This window comes from Paramisgurnus dabryanus, chromosome 12 (assembly GCF_030506205.2).
Source record: "Paramisgurnus dabryanus chromosome 12, PD_genome_1.1, whole genome shotgun sequence".
NCBI classification, from domain to species: Eukaryota; Metazoa; Chordata; class Actinopteri; order Cypriniformes; family Cobitidae; genus Paramisgurnus; species Paramisgurnus dabryanus.
Window position 1 is genome coordinate 19136741 of NC_133348.1, and position 21574 is coordinate 19158314.

General features: G+C 35.6%; 3 protein-coding genes and 1 pseudogene across 4 annotated transcripts; all 4 read left to right on the forward strand.

Moving 5' to 3' along the window:
- Window positions 1–691: 691 nt before the first annotated feature.
- Window positions 692–5732, forward strand: cyp2ad3 (cytochrome P450, family 2, subfamily AD, polypeptide 3). The gene is made up of 9 exons (XM_065257062.2): window positions 692–953; window positions 1606–1768; window positions 1853–2002; window positions 2078–2235; window positions 2408–2584; window positions 2904–3045; window positions 3133–3320; window positions 3474–3615; window positions 3941–5732. The coding sequence occupies exons 1-9, from the start codon at window positions 771–773 to the stop codon at window positions 4114–4116; spliced, it is 1479 nt and encodes a 492-aa protein (XP_065113134.1). The 5' UTR covers window positions 692–770; the 3' UTR covers window positions 4117–5732.
- Window positions 5547–10001, forward strand: LOC135738883 (cytochrome P450 2J2-like). Of its 2 annotated transcripts, XM_065257060.2 has the most exons (9): window positions 5547–5804; window positions 6143–6302; window positions 6388–6537; window positions 6782–6939; window positions 7087–7263; window positions 7399–7540; window positions 7623–7810; window positions 7963–8104; window positions 8565–10001. In XM_065257060.2, exons 1-9 carry the CDS (start codon window positions 5547–5549, stop codon window positions 8738–8740), a joined length of 1551 nt encoding a protein of 516 aa, XP_065113132.1. In that variant the 3' UTR covers window positions 8741–10001. The 2 variants fall into 2 exon arrangements, with proteins under 2 accessions (XP_065113132.1, XP_073667528.1); XM_073811427.1 differs by lacking the exon at window positions 6388–6537.
- A 200-nt stretch (window positions 10002–10201) lies between these two features.
- On the forward strand, window positions 10202–13395 carry LOC141283058 (cytochrome P450 2J6-like; annotated as a pseudogene).
- A 94-nt stretch (window positions 13396–13489) lies between these two features.
- Window positions 13490–20547, forward strand: LOC135738886 (cytochrome P450 2J2-like). The gene is made up of 9 exons (XM_065257063.2): window positions 13490–15479; window positions 15818–15977; window positions 16058–16207; window positions 18006–18163; window positions 18311–18487; window positions 18644–18785; window positions 18863–19050; window positions 19266–19407; window positions 19812–20547. The coding sequence occupies exons 1-9, from the start codon at window positions 15153–15155 to the stop codon at window positions 19985–19987; spliced, it is 1620 nt and encodes a 539-aa protein (XP_065113135.1). The 5' UTR covers window positions 13490–15152; the 3' UTR covers window positions 19988–20547.
- Window positions 20548–21574: the final 1027 nt, after the last annotated feature.

Below are 21574 nucleotides of genomic sequence, written 5' to 3' on the forward strand. Positions count from 1 at the left end.
AATAAAGCACAGATGCTTGGAAAATGTAACTAATGTAACTAAGTATTGTCCACCTCTGCTATCAAGTCTAATTAAATTCAATTTAAGCTGATAATAGTTAGTTTTAATGGCATTTTCAAAGCAGCCACTATGAAAACCAGCCATTTTGTTGAACGTTTGCCACTCAACAGGGCGTGCTCCTGCGTGGTCACGTGGAAAGTTGACGTCAATGCATACGGCAAAAAATGTATTATATAATTATGATAATATTTGTCGTTTTATTATTTTATTACTTCCCCACACAAAGGAAGTATATAATGACCACAATTTTTATTCATTAAAAACTCATTATAGTAAAACTGAAATATAAAAATAGAGAAAGATACAAAAGTCTCATTTATTTTTCTGCATCTAAAAATGTGCTAAATAGCTAACATGTGCTAAAATGTGCTAAATAGCACTAAAAGTAGTTCACTGGCTCACAGGGAACCATTTTTGTCAATTAAAAGTTCATGTTAGCTAATGCATTAACTAATTGTTAACAAATACAAGCCTCTTGTAAAAGTGTTACCGGAAAATGTAACCAGAATATAATAGGCCTGTGGGGGGCGCTCTTAGCATAGGTGTCTCTTTCCTCTGTCCAGGAATTTAAAGTGGTTATGTAATGTTTATCCAACCCCCCTCTATTGTCCACATTTCCCAGTCTTGGACAAAAACTACATAAATATTTATAGGCTGCAGAGTGCAAATGCTCGTTGTCTAGAGACACTCAATCAGTTGATCCAAACACCATGATCCTACAAGTTATATTCAACAGCCTTGATTTTAAATGCTGGGTTTTTTTATTTGTTGTTTTTCTGCTTCTAGTAGATGTTATTAAGAATAAGAATCCGTACAATTCTCCCCCGGGACCTTGGCCTTTACCATTCCTGGGAAATGTCTTTACTGAAATGGATTTTAAGACCATGGATAAGGTGGGAGCAAAATTATAATTTGTTCATTTGTTTAATTTCAGAGTGTAATGATTTATTTAATGAACTATTTCTGGACAAAAATGTTATGAGCGATATGTAAAAAACAGAATGTACAGTAAATCAATCATTAATAAACAAACTGTGGCAGATTGACTGATGTGCAGGCACTTTTGTTGACTTTTGTGACTTTTAGTTTGCGCTCCTGTTAAGTGTGATTTGGCTTTCCTGTTAATATTCTGATTGTCTCCAGCTGTCACTTTTTATTATATAAACTCCCATGGTTCCTTTGTGAGGTCTTGTCATGTATCATGCATTTACTTTAAGCTGGTGGTCCAACATGACTACTTATCAAATAAATAAAAGACATATATATATATTTTTTTTACTTTATTTTTATTGAACTTTTTAAGGAACATCCTCTATCCCAACATTCAAACCCCTTACAACAGAAGGAGAGTAAAAATGAAGACATATATTTTTTGATTGATTAAATTATTTTATGTGCAAAAAGAGACCACAGAGTAAAAAAGCTGGGCAAATGGGGTCAATTATACAGTTTGATATCCTTATTTGATAAACTGCATGACTGCAAAATGTTGCAGTCAACCACCAGAAACTTATGCATTTTTTAATGCATTATGCTTTATTTTAGTTGACTGAAGTCTATGGGAAGATATTCAGCTTAAAAGTGGGCAGTCAGAAAATGGTAATAGTGTCTGGATACAAACTGGTAAAAGAGGCCCTGATTGGCCAGATTGACTGCTTCGTCGACCGACCAAAAATTCCTCTGTTTGACAAATTTTTTAAGGGACTAGGTAAGTACCCACATTTTGACTTCAATGCCTAAACAAAGGTTTTCACTGCTTTTATTTATTCAAACTGTGTTGTTATATATTAAGGGATGATATCGAGTAATGGATACATGTGGCACATGCATAGGAAGTTTACTGTATCCCATCTACGAACCTTTGGAGAGGGAAAGAAAAGCCTCGAGCTTGGCATCCAGCAAGAGTGTGTTTGCCTGTGTGATGCTTTTAGGGCAGAAAAGGGTGAGCTGAATACAAGCATATATGCATTTATCATTATACTTATGAAAATAAATAATTGTGTTTTCTGTCTGACAGGACCATTCAATCCGCAGGTCACATTAAACAGTGCTATCTCGAATGTCATTGCCTGCTTGTTATTTGGACAGCGCTTTGACTATCATGATGAATATTACCAAAACATCCTGCGCCTTGACACTGAATGCATTCAGCTATCTGGCTCACCTAGGGTACAGGTATGGGTTCATGATGAAAACAGAAAATGCTAAGAAACCATTTGCAAATAACCCTTAAAAGAAAATACAGATGCATTTCAAAAGTTTGTTCTTTTTATGTAATTCATATAAACATCTTTAGCATGTAACACTATTATAAGTATTTGTTGCTAATTGTGCTAATCTTTTTCAGTTGTACAATGTGTGTCCTTGGCTTTTTGAATACATACCTGGCCCTCACCAAAAAATGTTTGCCAACTATAAGAAGATCACAGATTTTCTGAGGGGAGAGATTAAAAAACACAGAGAGGACTGGGACCCTTTAAACCCTCGTGACTTTATAGACACCTACCTGGCAGAGATGGAGAAGGTCACTACATTTTTACAAGGTTACAATATCCAATCAGTGTTAAAATATGGAGTTGTTTCCTCTGAAACCCATAAAGTCATTTTCTGCGATCCACTCTTTTTTTTACATAAAATCATCTTACATAATAAATCTTGATATCTTTAATATTAAGTGAGTATGGTCATGTCAAAGATTACAATCAATATCAAATCAATGAGTATAAACTGTGATGCCCTTAATCTCACAATTAGATTATGAGACTTTAGCCTGGATTTCACACAAATAGATATGTGCATACATTTGATTTAATTCAATAGATGTTGATTTTCACTTTTAACAGAGAAAGAGTGACCCTGAAGCTGGCTTTAATATAGAAAGTTTAGTTGTGTCTTGCCTTGACCTGTTTGAAGCTGGGACAGAGACGTCAACAACCACATTACGCTGGGGTTTGCTCTTTATGATAAAGTTTCCAGAAATACAGGGTGAGTGGGATAAAAATATATATTTATCAAACTTATTTTTCACTTTAAATGTTTAAGTGTGACAAGGTATGTTGTATTGTCATTCAGTAAAGGTCCAAGAAGAGATAGATCGAGTCATTGGCCAGATTCGTCAACCCAGCTTGGCTGACAAAGTTAACATGCCTTATACTGAAGCCGTACTGAATGAGATACAAAGATTTGGTAATGTTCTGCCACTGGGACCCTCGAAACAAGCTGTTAAAGACACTATGATTGGGAAATACATTGTTCCAAAGGTAAACATTCCTATTCTATTCGATTTTAATTTAATGTTTGGTTTAGTCTTAGAAAAGTTTAGTCTAGTGTAGCAAAGTAATCTTAATTTAGTATACAATCCTTAAGACATTTTGCAGAACACATTGCAGTATAATTTTCCACGTTTTCGTTAGGGCACCGTCCTTACAACAAACCTGTCTTCAGTTCTGAATGATCCAGATGAATGGGAAACACCCCAGACCTTTAACCCTCAACACTTTCTGGATGATAAGGGCCAGCTTCGAAAGAGAGATGCCTTTATACCATTTTCAGCAGGTAATATTTTGTAGGCAAATATCACCACATGATATGATGTTTAGTATGGGGTATGCTTACATTTAATCATGACAGCAATGTATTTGACTGAAATATTTGACATTGAAAAATGTATCAGAACACATGCTGTGTGATTATTTTTAATTGGGTGACAATGACAACAGTTTGTTCGAATATACAAAGTACATGTCTGCACTTAAGAATGTTAATTTATATTAGCTCTTATGAAGACCATTGCTATCCTCCATGCATGTTATGTTGAGTCATTATATTTGTGTCAATGTCACATTTTAATGTTTAGTTTGTCTGATTGATTTGCTCATAGGTAAGAGATCATGCTTGGGAGAGCAGCTGGCTCGTATGGAGCTTTTTCTTTTCTTCACCACCATGCTGCAGCGGTTTACCTTCTCTAAATGTCCAGGAGAGGAGCCCACTTTGGAAGGAGAGATGTGGTTCACATACGCTCCTTCTCCCTTCAGCATTTGTGTGACCTCACGTTAGACTTTGTACCAGAGTCAAACACGTTTGTTTACTGTATATTATAAGGAAAAAGAAAATCTTACAAATGATGTCTATCGAATATTTTATGATATTATTGGATATTTTCATTATTTTACAGTTTTATATCATATCTGTGTTCATGTGTTCTGTAAAGCTTCACTGTCAGAAATAAAGGTACAAAAGTTGTCACTGGGGCAGTACCCTTTAAAAAAGGTCCTATATGTACCAGTTAGGTACAAATATGTATCTTTGAACTACCAATATGTACCTTCTGACGTACTAATATGCACTCTTTGGGTACAAAGGTGTACCTTTTTGTCCCAATGATAACTTTTGTACCTTTATTACATTGCAACATTGCAGAAAGCATAATAAAAATAAGAAATTATTTGATTGATTTACTGTAATAATGGAAAATCATAAAAGGATAATTTTGTATTAAATAGATAGGGTTTTTCTTCTAAGTTCTGACTTTTTTGTCTCAAAGTATGACTTCAATTTATCTGATGTGTTAATGAAGCAATACTTCAAGTTTTATTCTTCATATTAGTTTTCCTATAAATTATTGGGCAGCTTTAGTGTTTTTACACCCTTATGGAACCTTTCCATCAATAAAAACAATATTTTAACATGGGTAAAACACAGAATGTTTGAAAATCCCCATTATTGTCATACAGCATGTTTTCTTGTTTGTTTTTCTTAATGAGACCGTCTGGCAACATCCGTGATTGTACAAAGTTTTCCCCCTTACAGGAAAAGCCACATCAATTTGACATGTGCAAAAACCCATGGGATCACACAAGAAAAACAAGTCACTGCTTGTTTCACATGTGAAATTCATGCTGTTCACATGTGAAAAACCTGAAGTTCATATGCTTTCTGTAGGGTCTTTAATGCAACACATTTACAACGTTTTAATGCTAATAGTGTATAGATACATACCACATTGTTTACACGTTGTAATGTGTACGGCATAAATGTAAATTATTTATGTGATATTTACTATATGTAAATTAAAACTGGATAAAAAATGTGTAATTTAAAAACAACATTTTATTATTATATGTTATAAGTTGCAGGTATAATGCAAAGAAAAATTATTGCACTTTTTTGCCCTCATCAGCCTGTTGTCAAATAAGATCGTTTTGGATTTCAACAAAACAACTGTTAAATGTTATTCTTTCAAAGACTGTTTTACATTCAGTGAAAACAACTTTTTGTTATAAGAGTCATTGTTTTGCCCCAAGTCCTGCTGTGTATTTCACCTAGTGGATAAGATGAAGCAGTGCAGAAAACATAAAGTAATATACTGTGCTGTTTTATCGTTATCTAGGGTAGGGGACGATAAATGATAAATGTTTTTCAACTGTAGGGGTTTCCCCTCCACCCTCTGGAATTTGGAATGGCTTATATAATGTCTCTCTACTCCAATGTTCACATTTCCCAGTCCTGAACAAATACTCGGTCTGTACACTCACAGAGAATCCTGCATCTCCTTTAACATCATGATCCTTAACGTCATTTACGACAGCCTTGATTTTAAGAGCTGGATGATTTTGATTTTTGTTTTACTGATTCTGTATGATGTCTTCAAAAATAAGAATCCATCTAATTTCCCCCCGGGACCCTTGTCTTTACCATTTCTGGGAACTATCTTTACTGAGATGGATTTTAAGACCATGGATAAGGTAAGAGTACATTTTATAGTTTGCAGAATTGCATGCAAGAGAATTCGTTTACATTTATTCACACTTTTTTGCGACTTACAAATAAGAGAACATTTAACATTTTGTCAGTGAGCTAACTATAAGTGTAGTCTACAAAGCCATGTTTACAAGTAGTATTAGTTGAAGCTACAAAACATACATAAAACAGGAGAAAAAGTATTTTAAAAACTTAAACACATGATTTTGCCTTGATGCATGCTTCAGCTTTAAATTTCACTAATGGATTTTAGCTGAGTTTATAAATAAGCGTTTATGTTTTAATATTTATTATATATGTTACATTATATTTTCAATTTCAGTTGACTGAAGTCTACGGGAATGTATTTAGTTTGAGAGTGGGCAGTCAGAAACTGGTAGTCATTTCTGGTTATAAACTGGTAAAGGAGGCCCTGATTGAACATGATGGCTTTGTTGACCGTCCAGCGGTTCCCATATTTCACAAAACATTTAAGGGATTAGGTAAGTACACTGACTACACTGACCTTTGCGTTAAAGATGCCAAATTTTGTTATCAAAACACACTGTATATGTATGTGTCATATAGGCATAACTATGAGCAACGGATATCTGTGGCGTATGCATAGGAAGTTTGCTCTCTTTCATTTGAGGAACTTTGGAGATGGAAAAAAAAACCTTGAGCTTGGGATCCTGCAAGAGTGTGTTTACCTTTGTGATGCCTTTAAGTCAGAAAAGGGTATGACCTACGACTTGTTGGCACTAACAGTAATTTATAACAATCCTACTTTGTGCAAGTTGTTGAATGAGGGGTAAAGTTTCTCTGTTTACTTTTACACATGTTTACCACTGCTCAGTTTCCTCTGTTCTTTCTTTTTATGGCTAACATTTCTCCTGATGTTTTCCCATAGCTGGCAACTATAAATCATGCTAAGTGGAACAAACTGAATCTGATTTAAACATCTGTATTTTCTCTCTGACAGCACCATTCAATCCCCAGGTCATATTAAACAGCGCTATCTCAAATATCATTGCCTGCTTGGTGTTTGGACAACGCTTCGACTATCATGATGAAAATTACCAAACCTTTCTGCGCCTTGACACTGAATGTGTTCAACTAGTAGGCTTAACTAGGACACAGGTACTGTTCCATGATGACAACCTAAGAAAACATTTGTGAAAAATTATCCTTTAAACATTTACTTCCAGAGACTTCTTTAACAAAGAAGGTCTTTTGCATTTAACTCTGCAGTCTGTAACCATCACCAATTGTGCTATTTGTTTTCAGTTGTACAATGTGTGTCCTTGGCTTTTTGAATACATACCTGGCCCTCACCAAAAAATGTTTGCCAACTATAAGAAGATCACAGATTTCCTTAGGGGAGAGATTAAAAAACACAAAGAGGACTGGGACCCTTTAAACCCTCGTGACTTTATAGACAGCTACCTGGCAGAGATGGAGAAGGTCAATAAAGTTACATTTGCTTTAATTATGCTTTTAAAACACCATGAGTTGCTTTTTTCATTTTTGAAGGTTATACTGATGTTAAAATATGTTATCCTTTCATTCAATTTGAAGCTTGTTGATCACTTTTAACAGAAAAAGAGTGACCCTGAAGCTGGCTTTAATATGGAAAGTTTAGTGGTGTCTTGCCTTGACCTGGTTGAAGCTGGGACAGAGACGGCAACAACAACATTACGCTGGGGTTTGCTCTTTATGATAAAGTTTCCAGAAATACAGGGTGAGTGGGATTAAACATATTTTTTTTATCCAGCTTATCTTACATTGTTAAATGTGACAAGCTATGTTGTATTGTCATTCAGTAAAGGTCCAAGAAGAGATAGATCGAGTCATTGGCCAGATTCGTCAACCCAGCTTGGCTGACAAGGTTAACATGCCTTACACTGAAGCTGTTATCAATGAGATACAGAGATTTGGTAATGCCGTGCCACTGGGATTCCCAAAACTAGCTGCTAAAGATACTATGATAGGAAAATACTTCATTCCAAAGGTACACATTCCTATTTTATTCTATTCTATTCTATTCTATTCTATTCTATTCTATTCTATTCTATTCTATTCTATTCTATTCTATTCTATTCTATTCTATTCTATTCTATTCCTGGAAAAGTTATTGCATAATAATTTTCCATGTTTTGTTAGGGCACCGACATTACAACAAATCTGTCTTCAGTTCTGAATGATCCAGATGAATGGGAAACACCTCAGACCTTTAACCCTCAACACTTTCTGGATGATAAGGGCAAGCTTCGAAAGAAAGATGCCTTTATACCATTTTCAGCAGGTAATATTTTGTAAGCATATAATCACCAAATATGCTTACATATAAAACATTTTCCAATGTTACTCTCTTGATATAACATCTCAAGTGATTTTAGCAAAACTTACATAAAGTTTAAAAATAACCTTAATGTCCTGCTTACACAACAGTCAATATTATCAAAAATGCATTCATGTATTTTATGCTCCTACTATCTACGATTTTTAAAATTACTTTGAACAGTTGTTGACTCATAATCTAATAATGAGATTTGAAGCATCACAGTTTGATTATTAAAGATATTGGTAATATTAAAGGGTAATATTTTTTATGTTCTTTACATTATATAGGATGAGTTCATGTAGAAAACAGCAATCACAAAAATGAGTTTACTTGGGTTTTCACAATTTTTATACATGTAATGTTGAGTTTGTGTCATTGTCACATTTTAATGTTTAATTTTGTCTGACTGATTTTCTGATAGGTAAGAGATCATGTGTGGGAGAGCTGCTGGCCCGTATGGAGCTTTTTCTGTTCTTCACCTCCATACTGCAGCGGTTTACCGTCTCTAAATGTCCAGGAGAGGAGCCCACTTTGGAAGGAGAGATATGGTTCACATACGCTCCTTCTCCCTTCCGCATTTGTGTGACCTCACGTTAGACTCAATGTGAGAGTGAAACACTTTTGGTTGCAATATATTATGAGGAAAAGAAAATCTTATTATTGAATATTTTACTGTTTTATATCATTTCTGTTTTATGCATTCTGTAAAGCTACATTGTAAAAAGTACTACACAAATAAAAAGTATTTCATTGATTACTAGGGAAAATCATGAAAGTATGACCTTGTTTTAAATAGAGAGGGTTTTTCTTACTTTTTGTTTCAAAGTATGACTTTAGTACAATTGATATGTGATTGATGTAATCCTTCAAGTTCTATTGTTCATATCACATTATAATTTCCTATAAATTAATGGACAGCTTTAGTGTTTTTACACCCATATGTTATTTCACATGTTGTAATGTGCACGGCACACTATGAAAATTAATTAAGTGATATTTACTGTATGTACAAACTGTAAAAAATGTAAATTCTCATATGTTGCAAGTTACAGGGTGTTGCTTAGGTGGCATGAATGCAGTCCAATAGTCCCAACCATAATACTGTTTCGAAAAATACAGAATCAAACACATATCTGTTAAAGAGCACCTATTGTCCGATGCACGTTTTTACATTTCCTTTGGTGTATTAGTACATGTAAACAATATGCAAAAGGTAATGTAAACGATGACGTGAGTTATCGTCTTCAACGTAAATCTCTTTTCTTGTACTACAACAAAACACACAGATTTCAGGCAACAGTTTACTTGATGTAGACAAGACCGACATTATTATAATTCCTCCCACTTTGGACTCACACCCTGTCAGTTAACTCCTGTTAGCATTGCATTGTGCGCAAATCTTTCTAACATGGTAACACATTTACAGCTGACGTCAGAGGTATTCAGGTCAATCACAACGTACAGATTAGCTGGCCAATCAGGGACACAGAGCTTTTCAAATCCATGCGTTTCAGAAAGAGAGGGAAATCTAGAGCTACAAAATGTACAGTATGTGGAAAATAATGTGTTTTTTAAGCATAAACCACGTGAAACACATTGTATTATACCAAATACACAAAATAACTTTGGTTTTTAGCAATGTAATAGGTGCACTTTAACATGTTCCATATGCAATAAAATACTCTAAATTACAACAAAATATGTATTATTAACCACATGCTGCCATGTAAAACACATTGTATGTTTTACATTCAGTGAAAAGCATTGGTTTGTATAAGAGTCATTGTTTTGGCGTAAGTCCCGCTGTGTGTTTCATCCTGTGGATAAGATGAATACTGTAGCAGTGCACAAAACACAATAAAAGTACAATATTTTACTGTGCTGTTTTGTCGTTATTAGGGTAGGAAACAATAAATGATAAATGTTTGTTTCTTTGGGGGTCTCTTCTCCACCCTCTGGGATTTGGAATGGCTTATATAATGTCTCTCCTCTCCTCCACTCCAATGTTCACATTTCCCAGTCCTGAACAAATACTTGGTCTGTACACTGTACATCTCCTTTAACATCATGATCCTAAACGTCATTTACGACAGCCTTGATTTTAAGAGCTGTATGATTTTGATTTTTGTTTTAATGATTTTGTATGATGTTTTCAAAAATAAGAATCCATCTAATTTCCCCCCGGGACCCTTGTCTTTACCATTTCTGGGAACTATCTTTACTGAGATGGATTTTAAGACCATGGATAAGGTAAGAATAAATTTTATAGTTCGCTGATTTGCTTGCCAGATAATTAACATTTTATTTGCGACTTACAAATAAGGAAACATTTAACATTTTGTCATTGCGCTAACAATTACAAGTGTAGTCTACAAAGCCATGTTTACAAGTATTATTAGTTGAAGCTATAAAACATCTCAGTTACGGCTCAAACCTCTGTCATGACATTTTGGGGAACGCCACCAGTGTTCGCGCAACTCAATAATTTGTGAAACTAGTCTGTCTTAAAGGTGATGTGAGATGACATCACAACTGCGACGGATACCTAAAGGCATAAAAGGAAAGTGCAAACAAAGCATTTTAATAATGATAGAAATTTGGTAGTGATTGGGTCTTGTTGACCCGGGGGCTGCATCTAATCTGCATACAGTGGAGTGTTGGTTTACAGGTCTTAAGCCTTTATTACATAGAGATCACGGAAAATGCATCCGGGAGAGAGGAGCAGACATATGGCGGTGGGTCTGCAAAGTGCATGAAGGTGTGATGTTTGAAAACCCAAATGTGACTCCGTGGGAAGTCCACTATAATCTATAGAAAGTTCTGGTTCTTAAAAGTAGTTAGTGAGTGTCTGGCATCAGCCTTACGCAAAGCACAATAAATGTAATGTATACTCCACACTTACTCTACACATCGTCCGCCCCTTGGCTATCTGATGTTCTCCGTGAGCATTGCTTCAGGCACAGGGCTACAAAGAGAAAATGGCACAAATCGAAAGATCCTACCAATCTCTGTCTCTATCAGTCTCGTCCTTGCCTCTTTCTCCACGAATGTCTACTCTGCTAAAACTCAGTATTATCACTCAAAAATCAACAGCTCACCAGACTCTCGTGCTCTCTTTAAGACTTTCTATACTCTTCTCTTTCTGACTTAGCAGCTGACGATATTGCTTCTTTCTTTGTGTCACTTTCTGTCACTCCACAGAGACCTGTGCTGCTCTCAGTCACCCCTAAGGAAGGCAAGGGGAACCTCCAAATCATATGTACTGACCCTACAGATGGATCTATCTGCCGCTTTTGTCACTGTCAATCACCACATCATCCTTATAACCCACAGGGCGATGAGTGTCTCTGGTTACTTTGTTTCAAGTCTGCCCCTCAGTTAGGTCATTTAGAGTATCCTGGGGAGGTGACATCAACGAACCCCAATGTCTCAATACCGGGGTACCTCAAGGCTCAGTGCTTGGACCACTGCTATTTTTGAAATACATGACATCTCTAGGTTCTGTCATTTGGAAACATGGCTTTTCCTACCAATGCTATGCGGTGACACACAACTCCACTTGCCGTTCCAGCCTGATGATCCCACGGTTTCTGCCCGCATCTCAGCATGCCTGAGTGACATCTCACTCTGGATGAAGGATCACCATCTCCAGCTAAACCTTGCAAAGATGCAACTGGTTGTCAGATCATCTGACCCTAAGATTCATTACAACCTTTGCATTCAGCTAGGTTCTTCGACCATTATGCCTCCCAGGACAACCAGAAAACTGGGAGTGGTCATTGATGATCAGCATAGCTTAACGGAGCATGTTACCAGCACCTTCAGATCTTGTAGATTAATTCTTACAACATTGGTAAAATTAGACCTTTCCTATCTTAGCATGTTATACAAGTCCTAGTCCAGACTCTTGTCCTTTCCAGAATGGACTATTGCAATGCATTACTGGCCGGACTCCCAGCCTGTACAACCAAACCCTTACAGATGATCCAGAATGCAGCGTCAAGAGTGCGCTTCAATGAGCCAAAGATGGCGCATGTCACTCCTCTCTTTGTCAGGTTAAACTGGCTTCCTATAGCAGCTTGCATCAAATTCAAAGCTCTATGCGTCTGGCCTTTAAAACCCCACTGGATCAGAACCCGCTTACCTTCACCCTTTAAAAATACAGACTTATGTACCCACTCGATTCCTGCACTCACAAAAAGGGAAAAAATCACTATCTCCATTTGCCATCCCACAATGTAAGACGCTGTGACACAGGTCCCAAACCCTGAGGAATGCTAATATTGCCCTCTTCATCAAATAAAGCTGCCGGGGAGTGGAATGACTTCAGCGAGAGACTCTCGGAATACTCACAGGCATCTCCATTGAGAGCTGCCTGAGCATGCTCTGCCCCCCCCCAAACACTGTATACAGCTCATGTGTGTTTCTGTCCTAATAAAGCAAGGGCAGGGAACAGCACACCTCTTGAACTGCCTTACTAGCCATTACAACTATTTTAAACTAGTCTGACTTATTCATAGATTTTTACAGTAGGACAACTTGACAATTTCACACAAAGCCCATGCTGATTGACTTAAGCTGACATCCGCTGTTTGCACTTCCCTTTTATGCCTTCCGGTATCCGTCGCACTCGAGACGTCATCTCTCATAGCCTATTAGATGGACTACGTTCACAAATTATTCAGATGCGCGAATGCTGGTGGCGTTCCCCAAAATGTCATTTCGTGGCACAGTGTTGAGGTCCCTCAAAAGGAAACATTAATAAAACATAGCAGATAAAGTATTTAAAAAAATGTGCTTATAAAAAAGCATTTATGTTTTAATATTTATTATATATGTTACATTATATTTTCAATTTCAGTTGACTGACGTCTACGGGAATGTATTTAGTTGGAGAGTGGGCAATCAGAAACTGGTAGTCATTTCTGGTTTTAAACTGGTAAAGGAGGCCCTGATTGAACATGATGTTTTTGTAAGTACACTGACTAAACTGACCTTTGTGTTAAAGATGTCAAATTTAAGTAATCCCAAATTTGGTTCTTCTAATACAATAAGTTTGTTATCAAAACACACTATATGTATGTGTCATATAGGCATAACTATGAGCAACGGATATCTGTGGCACATGCATAGGAAATTTGCTCTCTTTCATTTGAGGAACTTTGGAGATGGAAAAAAACCTTGAGCTTAGGATCCTGCAGGAGTGTGTTTACCTTTGTGATGCCTTTAAGTCAGAAAAGGGTATGACCTAGAATTTAATTCTAACAGTCTATCTATCCGATATTAAAAACTAACAGTTTTATTTTTTAACTTGTTTGTCCCTCACAGTTTAGTGGTGTCTTGCCTTGACATGGTTGAAGCTGGGACAGAGACTGCAACAACAACATTACGCTGGGGTTTGCTCTTTATGATAAAGTTTTTTGTCTCACAGTATGACTTCAATGCACCTGATGTTTTATTGAAGCAATACTTCAAGTTTTATTCTTCATATTAGTTTTCCTATAAATAAATGGGCAGGTTTAGTGTTTTTACACCCTTATGGAACCTTTCCATCAATAAAAACAATATTTTAACATGGGTAAAACCCAGAATGTTTGAAAATCCCCATTAATGCCATACAGCATGTTTTCTTGTTTTTTTTTTCTTAAAGGGCCCATGTCACAGGACTTTTTCAAGATGTCAAATACATCTTTGGTGTCCCCAGAGCACATGTGTGAAGTTTTAGCTCAAAATACCATATCAATAATTTATTATAGCATGTTAAAATTGCCACTTTGTAGGTGTGTGCAAAAATGTGCCGTTTTGGGTGTGTCCTCTAAAATGCACATGTGCAGATCAAGTGCAAACACTGATCACAATGGTGGTGGTTTGTTGAAATTGAAACTCAATTGTTCTGTGAATTATTTTCTCTCTGCACTAAATGGCAGTGCTGTGGTTGGATTAAGGGGTTGGATTATTATAATAAGAGCTCCTTATGACATCATAAGGAGAGCCAAATTTCAATGACCTATTTTTTCATGTGCTTGTAGAGAATGGTTTACCAAAACTAAGTTACTGGGTTGATCTTTTTCAAATTTTCTAGGTTGATAGCATCACTAGGGACCCAATCATAGCACTTAAACATGGAAAAAGTCAGATTTTCATGTCATGGCCCCTTTAATGAGACCGTCTGGCAACATCCGTGATTGTACCAAGTTTTCCCCCTTACAGGAAAAGCCACATACATTTCACATGTGCAAAAACCCATGGGATCACACAAGAAAAACAAATCGCCACTTGTTTCATATGTGAAATTCATGCTGTCCACGTGTGAAAAACATGAAGTTCATTTGCTTTCTGTAAGGGCTTTAATGCAACAATATAAGACCATGCTGCACATTTACAATGTTTTAATGCTAAAATAGTGTATAGATACATACCACTTGTTTTACATGTTGTAATGTGCATGGCATAAATGTAAATGATTTATGTGATATTTATTGTATGTAAACTGGATAAAACATTTGACATTTAAAAACTATTTAAATTATTACATGTTGTAAGTTGCAGGTATAATGCAAAGAAAACTTATTGCACTTTTTTTCCCTCATCAGCCTGTTGTCAAATAAGATCGTTTTGGATTTCAACATAACAACTCTTAAATGTTATTCTTTCAAAAGCTGTTTTGTTTAGGTGGCATGAATGCAGTCCAATAGTCCTAACTACCGTATAGTACGTAAAAATACTGAATGAACCAAATATCTTTTAACATGTTTCATGTGTTATAAAATACTCCAAATTACAACAAAATTCATAATATATATTATTAACCACATGCTGCAATTTAAAGAATTAGTCAAACAACACACTGTTTTACATTCAGTGAAAACAACTGGTTTGTGTTATAAGAGTCATTGTTTTGGCCTAAGTCCCGCAGTGTATTTCGCCTAGTGGATAAGATGAAGCAGTGCAGAAAACATAAAGTAATATAATGTGCTGTTTTATCGTTATCTAGGGTAGGGAACAATAAATGATAAATGTTTGCAACTTTGTGGAATTTGGAATGGCTTATATAATGTCTCTCTTCTTCTCCACTTCAATGTTCACATTTCCCAGTCCTGAACAAATACTCGGTCTGCACACTCACAGAGAATCCTACATCTCCTTTAACATCATGATCCTTAACGTCATTTACGACAGCCTTGATTTTAAGAGCTGGATGATTTTGATTTTTGTTTTACTGATTTTGTATGATGTTTTCAAAAATAAGAATCCATCTAATTTCCCCCCGGGACCCTTGTCTTTACCATTTCTGGGAACTATCTTTACTGAGATGAATTTTAAGACCATGGATAAGGTAAGAGTACATTTTATAGTTTGCTGATTTGCATGCAAGAGAATTCATTTACATTTATTCACACTTTTTATGCGACTTACAAATAAGAGAGCATTTAATATTTTGTCAGTGAGCTAACTATAAGTGTAGTCTACAAAGCCATGTTTAAAAGTAGTATTAGTTGAAGCTAAAAAAATACATAAAACAGGAGAAAAAGTATTTTAAAAACTTAAACACATGATTTTGCCTTGATGCATGCTTCAGCTTAAAATTTCACTAATGGATTTTAGCTGAGTTTATAAATAAGCGTTTACATTTTAATATTTATTATATATGTTACATTATATTTTCAATTTCAGTTGACTGAAGTCTACGGAAAAGTATTCGGTTTGAGAGTGGGCAGTCAGAAACTGGTAGTCATTTCTGGTTACAAACTGGTAAAGGAGGCCCTGATTGAACATGATGGCTTTGTTGACCGTCCAGCTGTTCCCATATTTTACAAAACATTTAAGGGAATAGGTAAGTACACTGACTAAACCAATGCGTTAAAGATGCCATTTTTTTTATCAAAACACACTGTATATGTATGTGTCATATAGGCATAGTTATGAGCAATGGATATCTGTGGCGTATGCATAGGAAGTTTGCTCTCTTTAATATGAGGAACTTTGGAGATGGAAAAAAAAACCTAGAGCTTGGGATGCTGCAAGAGTGTGTTTACCTTTGTGATGCCTTTAAGTCGGAAAAGGGTATGACTTACAATTTAATTCTAACAATCTATCTATCTGATATTAAAAACTTATATTTACTTAAAGGAGTCATATTGCCAGATTGCATGTTTTCCTTTGTTTTTAGAGTGTTAAATGATGTCTGTGCACATAAAAGATCTGTAAAGTTGCAAAAATTAAAGTTTCAAATCCAAAGAGATATTCTTTTTAAATGTGAAGTCTCATCCACGCCCACCTAAAACGGCTCATTTAACACGCCCATGCAGTTTGACGTCATACTGGTTTGAACATTTTCACAACACCGCCCTCATATATACGCAAAGATAGAGGGTGTAACTTTCAATCATGCTGTAGTATTGTTGTTTGCGCCATGTCGAGACGCTGTGTTTCGTTGCAAAACTACTTTGGTTGGCATTCCAACAGAGTAAATATTAAGAAACCAGTGGTTAGGTTTTATTTACAACACTGTTTCAGAACAGTACAGCCCAAATGTTCGATTGTGTGCTGCACATTTTAAGGAGGTTTACTTTCTAAACATCGCAGAGTACAACCGCTGGATGTACACAAAGGCTTCATCTAAAAAGTGGAGCAATTGTAACTTTGCAACTACACTGACATCCTGTAAGTAGCCGATGTTTTCATATTAAATAAATTTCCTCACTGACCATTTAAAGACGAGTTTTGAGCAGAGACGCGCCTTTGTTTTAATGCATTTCCTAATGATGATAAAAAACCCTAGATTTGAGAAGTGCAGATTAGTGCTTGTTGTTTTTTCTACGTTCACAAATGCAAACATGGTTTATGTTTTAGTATCCTTACCTTACCATCTGTTACGTTCTGCTCACATCGCGCTGGTAAAGTTGATAGATTAGCTTAGCCATCCGTGTTTTCTGGGTCCGATTCAGGCTCATGTTGATAAGGTAGTAGTAAATATGATAGTATCTCGTGGCTTTCACTATTGTTTGGGAGCTCATCTTCCAAAACTTGGCAAGAAGCGTCATATTTCCGATTACGTTACTGAGGTATTCAGCCAATCACAACGCACTGGATAGCTGGCTAATCAGTTCACACCCGTTGACACCGCGCTTTCTCACAACGATGAGCTTTGTACCAAACGACCTGTTTCAGATGGGCGGGACTTAGAGGTGCTAAAAATGTATGGTATGTGGAAAATAATGATTTTTTTTACCATAAACCACACGAACACATTGTATTACAACAAATACACAAAGTAATGTGCTTTTTAGCCCTATAATATGACTCCTTTAAATTTAACTTGTTAGCACCCACAGTCATTTATAACAATCCTACTTTGTGCAAGTTGTTGGATAAGGTGTAAAGTGTCCTTTTACACATTTACCACTGCTCAGAATTCGTTAGGGATGCACCGATACCGATACTGGTATCGGCCTCGATACCACATTTTCTAAAGTACTCGTACTCGTTAAAAGTCCCCCGATACCTGGAATCGATCCCACAGTCTGAGAAATGTCTATGTTTGAGCGGCGTGAAAGGGGTTAATGCCTCTTGTGTTGTCCAAAGAGGCAGAGTTTACAACAAACTGGAAAACTAGTCCTCTGTTTTTTTTGTTAAATTATATGACTTAAGCTGTTACCTGTAAATTTAAATCATGTTTTTTTATTAAGTACTCGGTATCGGTATCGGCAAGTACTAAAATGCACGTACTCGTACTCGTATTTCAAAAAAGTGGTATCGGTGCATCCCTAGAATTCGTGTTTTCTTTTTATGGCTAATAGCTGGCAACTATAAACTATGCAAAGAGGAAAAAACTAAATAAGAATTTTTTTCCTTTTGACAGCACCATTCAATCCCCAGGTCATATTAAACAGCGCTATCTCAAATATTATTGCCTGCTTGGTGTTTGGAAAACGCTTCGACTATCATGATGAAAATTACCAAACCTTTCTGCGTCTTGACACTGAATGTGTTCAGCTAGCCGGCTTAACTAGGACACAGGTACTGGTCCATGATGACAACCTAAGAAAACATTTGTGAAAAATTACCCTTTATACAGTTACTTCCAGAGACTTCTTTAACATAGAAGGTCTTTTGCATTTAACTCTGCAGTCTGAATCCATCACCAATTGTGCTATTTGTTTTCAGTTGTACAATGTGTGTCCTTGGCTTTTTGAATACATACCTGGCCCTCACCAAAAAATGTTTGCCAACTATAAGAAGATCACAGATTTCCTTAGGGGAGAGATTAAAAAACACAAAGAGGACTGGGACCCTTTAAACCCTCGTGACTTTATAGACAGCTACCTGGCAGAGATGGAGAAGGTCAATAAAGTTACATTTGCTTTAATTATGCTTTTAAAACACCATGAGTTGCTTTTTTCATTTTTGAAGGTTATACAAGCTGGCTAAATTTGTTGTCAGTGTTAAAATACGTTGTCCTTTCATTCAATTTGAAGCATATTGATCACTTTTTAACAGAGAAAGAGTGACCCTGAAGCTGGCTTTAATATAGAAAGTTTAGTGGTGTCTTGCCTTGACATGCTTGAAGCTGGGACAGAGACAGCAGCAACCACATTACGCTGGGGTTTGCTCCTTATGATAAAGTTTCCAGAAATACAGGGTAAGTGGGATTAAACATCCTTTTATCCAACTTATCTGACATAGTTAAATGTGACAAGCTGTTGTATTGTCATTCAGTAAAGGTCCAAGAAGAGATAGATCAAGTCATTGGGCAGATTCGTCAACCAAGCTTGGCTGACAAAGTTCACATGCCTTACACTGAAGCCGTACTGCATGAGATTCAAAGATTTGGTAATGTTGTGCCACTGGGATTCCCAAAACTAGCTACTAAAGACACTATGATAGGAAAATACTTCATTCCAAAGGTAAACATTCCTATTCTATTCTATTCTATTCTATTCTATTCTATTCTATTCTATTCTATTCTATTCTATTCTATTCTATTCTATTCTAGCTTAGTATTAAGTCTAGAAAAGTTTAGTGTAGTGTTCTCCAGCAAAATGATCTTAAGTTAGCACAAAATCCTTAAAACATTTTGGTGTAAGGGTCATTGCATAATCATTTTCCGTGTTTTTGCTAGGGTACTGCCGTTACAACAAACCTTTCTTCAGTTCTGAATGATCCAGATGAATGGGAAACACCCCAGACCTTTAACCCTCAACACTTTCTGGGTGATAAAGGCCAGTTTCGAAAGAGAGATGCCTTCGTACCATTTTCAATAGGTAATATTTTGTAAGCATACCACCAAATGATATGATTTTTATAATGTTATATACTTACATATAAAACAATTTAAATTGTTCATCTCAAGTTATCAAAAATACTTTCATGTCTTTTATGCTCCTATCTTCTATGGTTTAAAAATTACTTTGAACAGTTGTTGAGTCTCATAATCTAATAATGAGATTTGGAGCATTGCAGTTTAATTATTAAAGATACTGTATTAGTAATATTAAAAGGTTATTTTTCACAGAATGTTCTTTACATTATATAGGATGATTTCATGTAGAAAACGGCAATCACAAAAATTAGTTTACCTGGGTTTTCAAATTTTTGTTATGTAATGTTGAGTTTGTGTCAATGTCACATTTTAATGTTTAATTTTGTCTGATTGATTTGCTCACAGGTAAGAGAGCATGTGCGGGAGAGCAGTTGGCCCGTATGGAGCTTTTTCTGTTCTTCACCTCCATACTGCAGCGGTTTACTGTCTCTAAATGTCCAGGAGAGGAGCCCAGTTTGGAAGGAGAGATGTGGTTCACATACGCTCCTTCTCCCTTCCGCATTTGTGTGACCTCACGTTAGACTCAATGTGAGAGTGAAAGATATTTGGTTGCAATATATTATGAGGAAAAGAAAATCTTATTATTAAATATTTGTATTATTTTACTGTTTCATATCATGTATTCTGTAAAGCTACATTTTAACAATGTACATTGCGGAAAGCACTACACAAATAAAAAGTATTTGATTGATTACTACTGGAAAATCATGAAAGTATAATCTTGTATTAAATAGAGAGGGTTTCTAAGTTCTCATTTTTTTGTCTCAAAGTATGACTTTAGTACAATTGATATATGATTGATGTAATACTTCAAGTTCTATTGTTCATATCACATTATAATTTCCTATAAATTAATGGACAGCTTTAGTGTTTTTACACCCATATGATATTTCAAATGTTGTAATGTGCACGGCACACTATGAAAATTAATGAAGTGATATTTACTGTATGTATAAACTGTAAAAAAATTAAATTCTCATATGTTGCAAGTTGGAGGTGTGTTGTTTAGGTGGCATGAATGCAATCCAATAGTCCCAACTATAATACTGTACGTAAAAATACAGAATAATCTAAATATTTGTTAAATGGCACCTTTGTGTGATTCACGTTTTTACATTTCCTTTGGTGTATAATGGTGCTTTTCCATTGCATTGTACCCCACGGTTTGGTTTGAGTGAGTCGTATCAGCTTACTTTTGGGGGCTTTTCCACTGGGTACAGTCCACTGTAAGAAAGGATGTGTTAACACATTGTTTTTGTGTTAAACTATTTGAAACATTATGTGTTTTTTTACCACATTATGTGTCATTTCCTGTTGATTTGGTGTTCAAAGTTTGGAAGGAGAGATATGGTTCACATACGCTCCTTCTAACTTTCACATTTGTGTGACCTCACGTTAGACTCAATGTAAGTGTGAAAAAAGTTTGGTAAATATATTATTATGAAAAAAAATTATGTCATATGATATAATTGTATATTTCTAATTTCTGTTTTAATGTATTCTTTAAACATTGCAACAATCTACATTGTGAAAAGCACTATACAAATAAAAATGTATTTGATTGATTACTAGTGTTAAATCATGAAAGGATCATCTTGTTTTAAATAGAGTTAGAGGGTTTTTCTTCTAAGTTCTCACTTTTTGTCTCAAAACATGACTTTAGTGCAATTGATGTGTAATTTAAGCAATACTTATTGCAAGCTGTATTTTTCAGATCACATTATAATTTCCTATAAATTAATAGACAGCTTTAGGGTGTTTACAAAAACCTTTTCATCAATAAAACATGTCACCACTTGTTTCACATGTAAAATTCATGCTATCCACATGTTTATATGCTTTTTTGTAATGGCCTTTATGCAACAATAAAGATCATGCTGCAAGTTTACAATGTTTTAATGCTAATATTTACTTAGCGTATAAATACATACCACATATTTCACATGTTGTAATGTGCATGGCACGCTATGAAAATTAATTAAGTTATATTTAATGTGTAAATTAAAACTGGATAAAACATTTGTCATTATTAAAAACTACATAAAAATTCTCATATGTTGTAAGTTGTAGGTGTTTTGTTAAGATGGCATGACCCAAGTCCCCCTGTG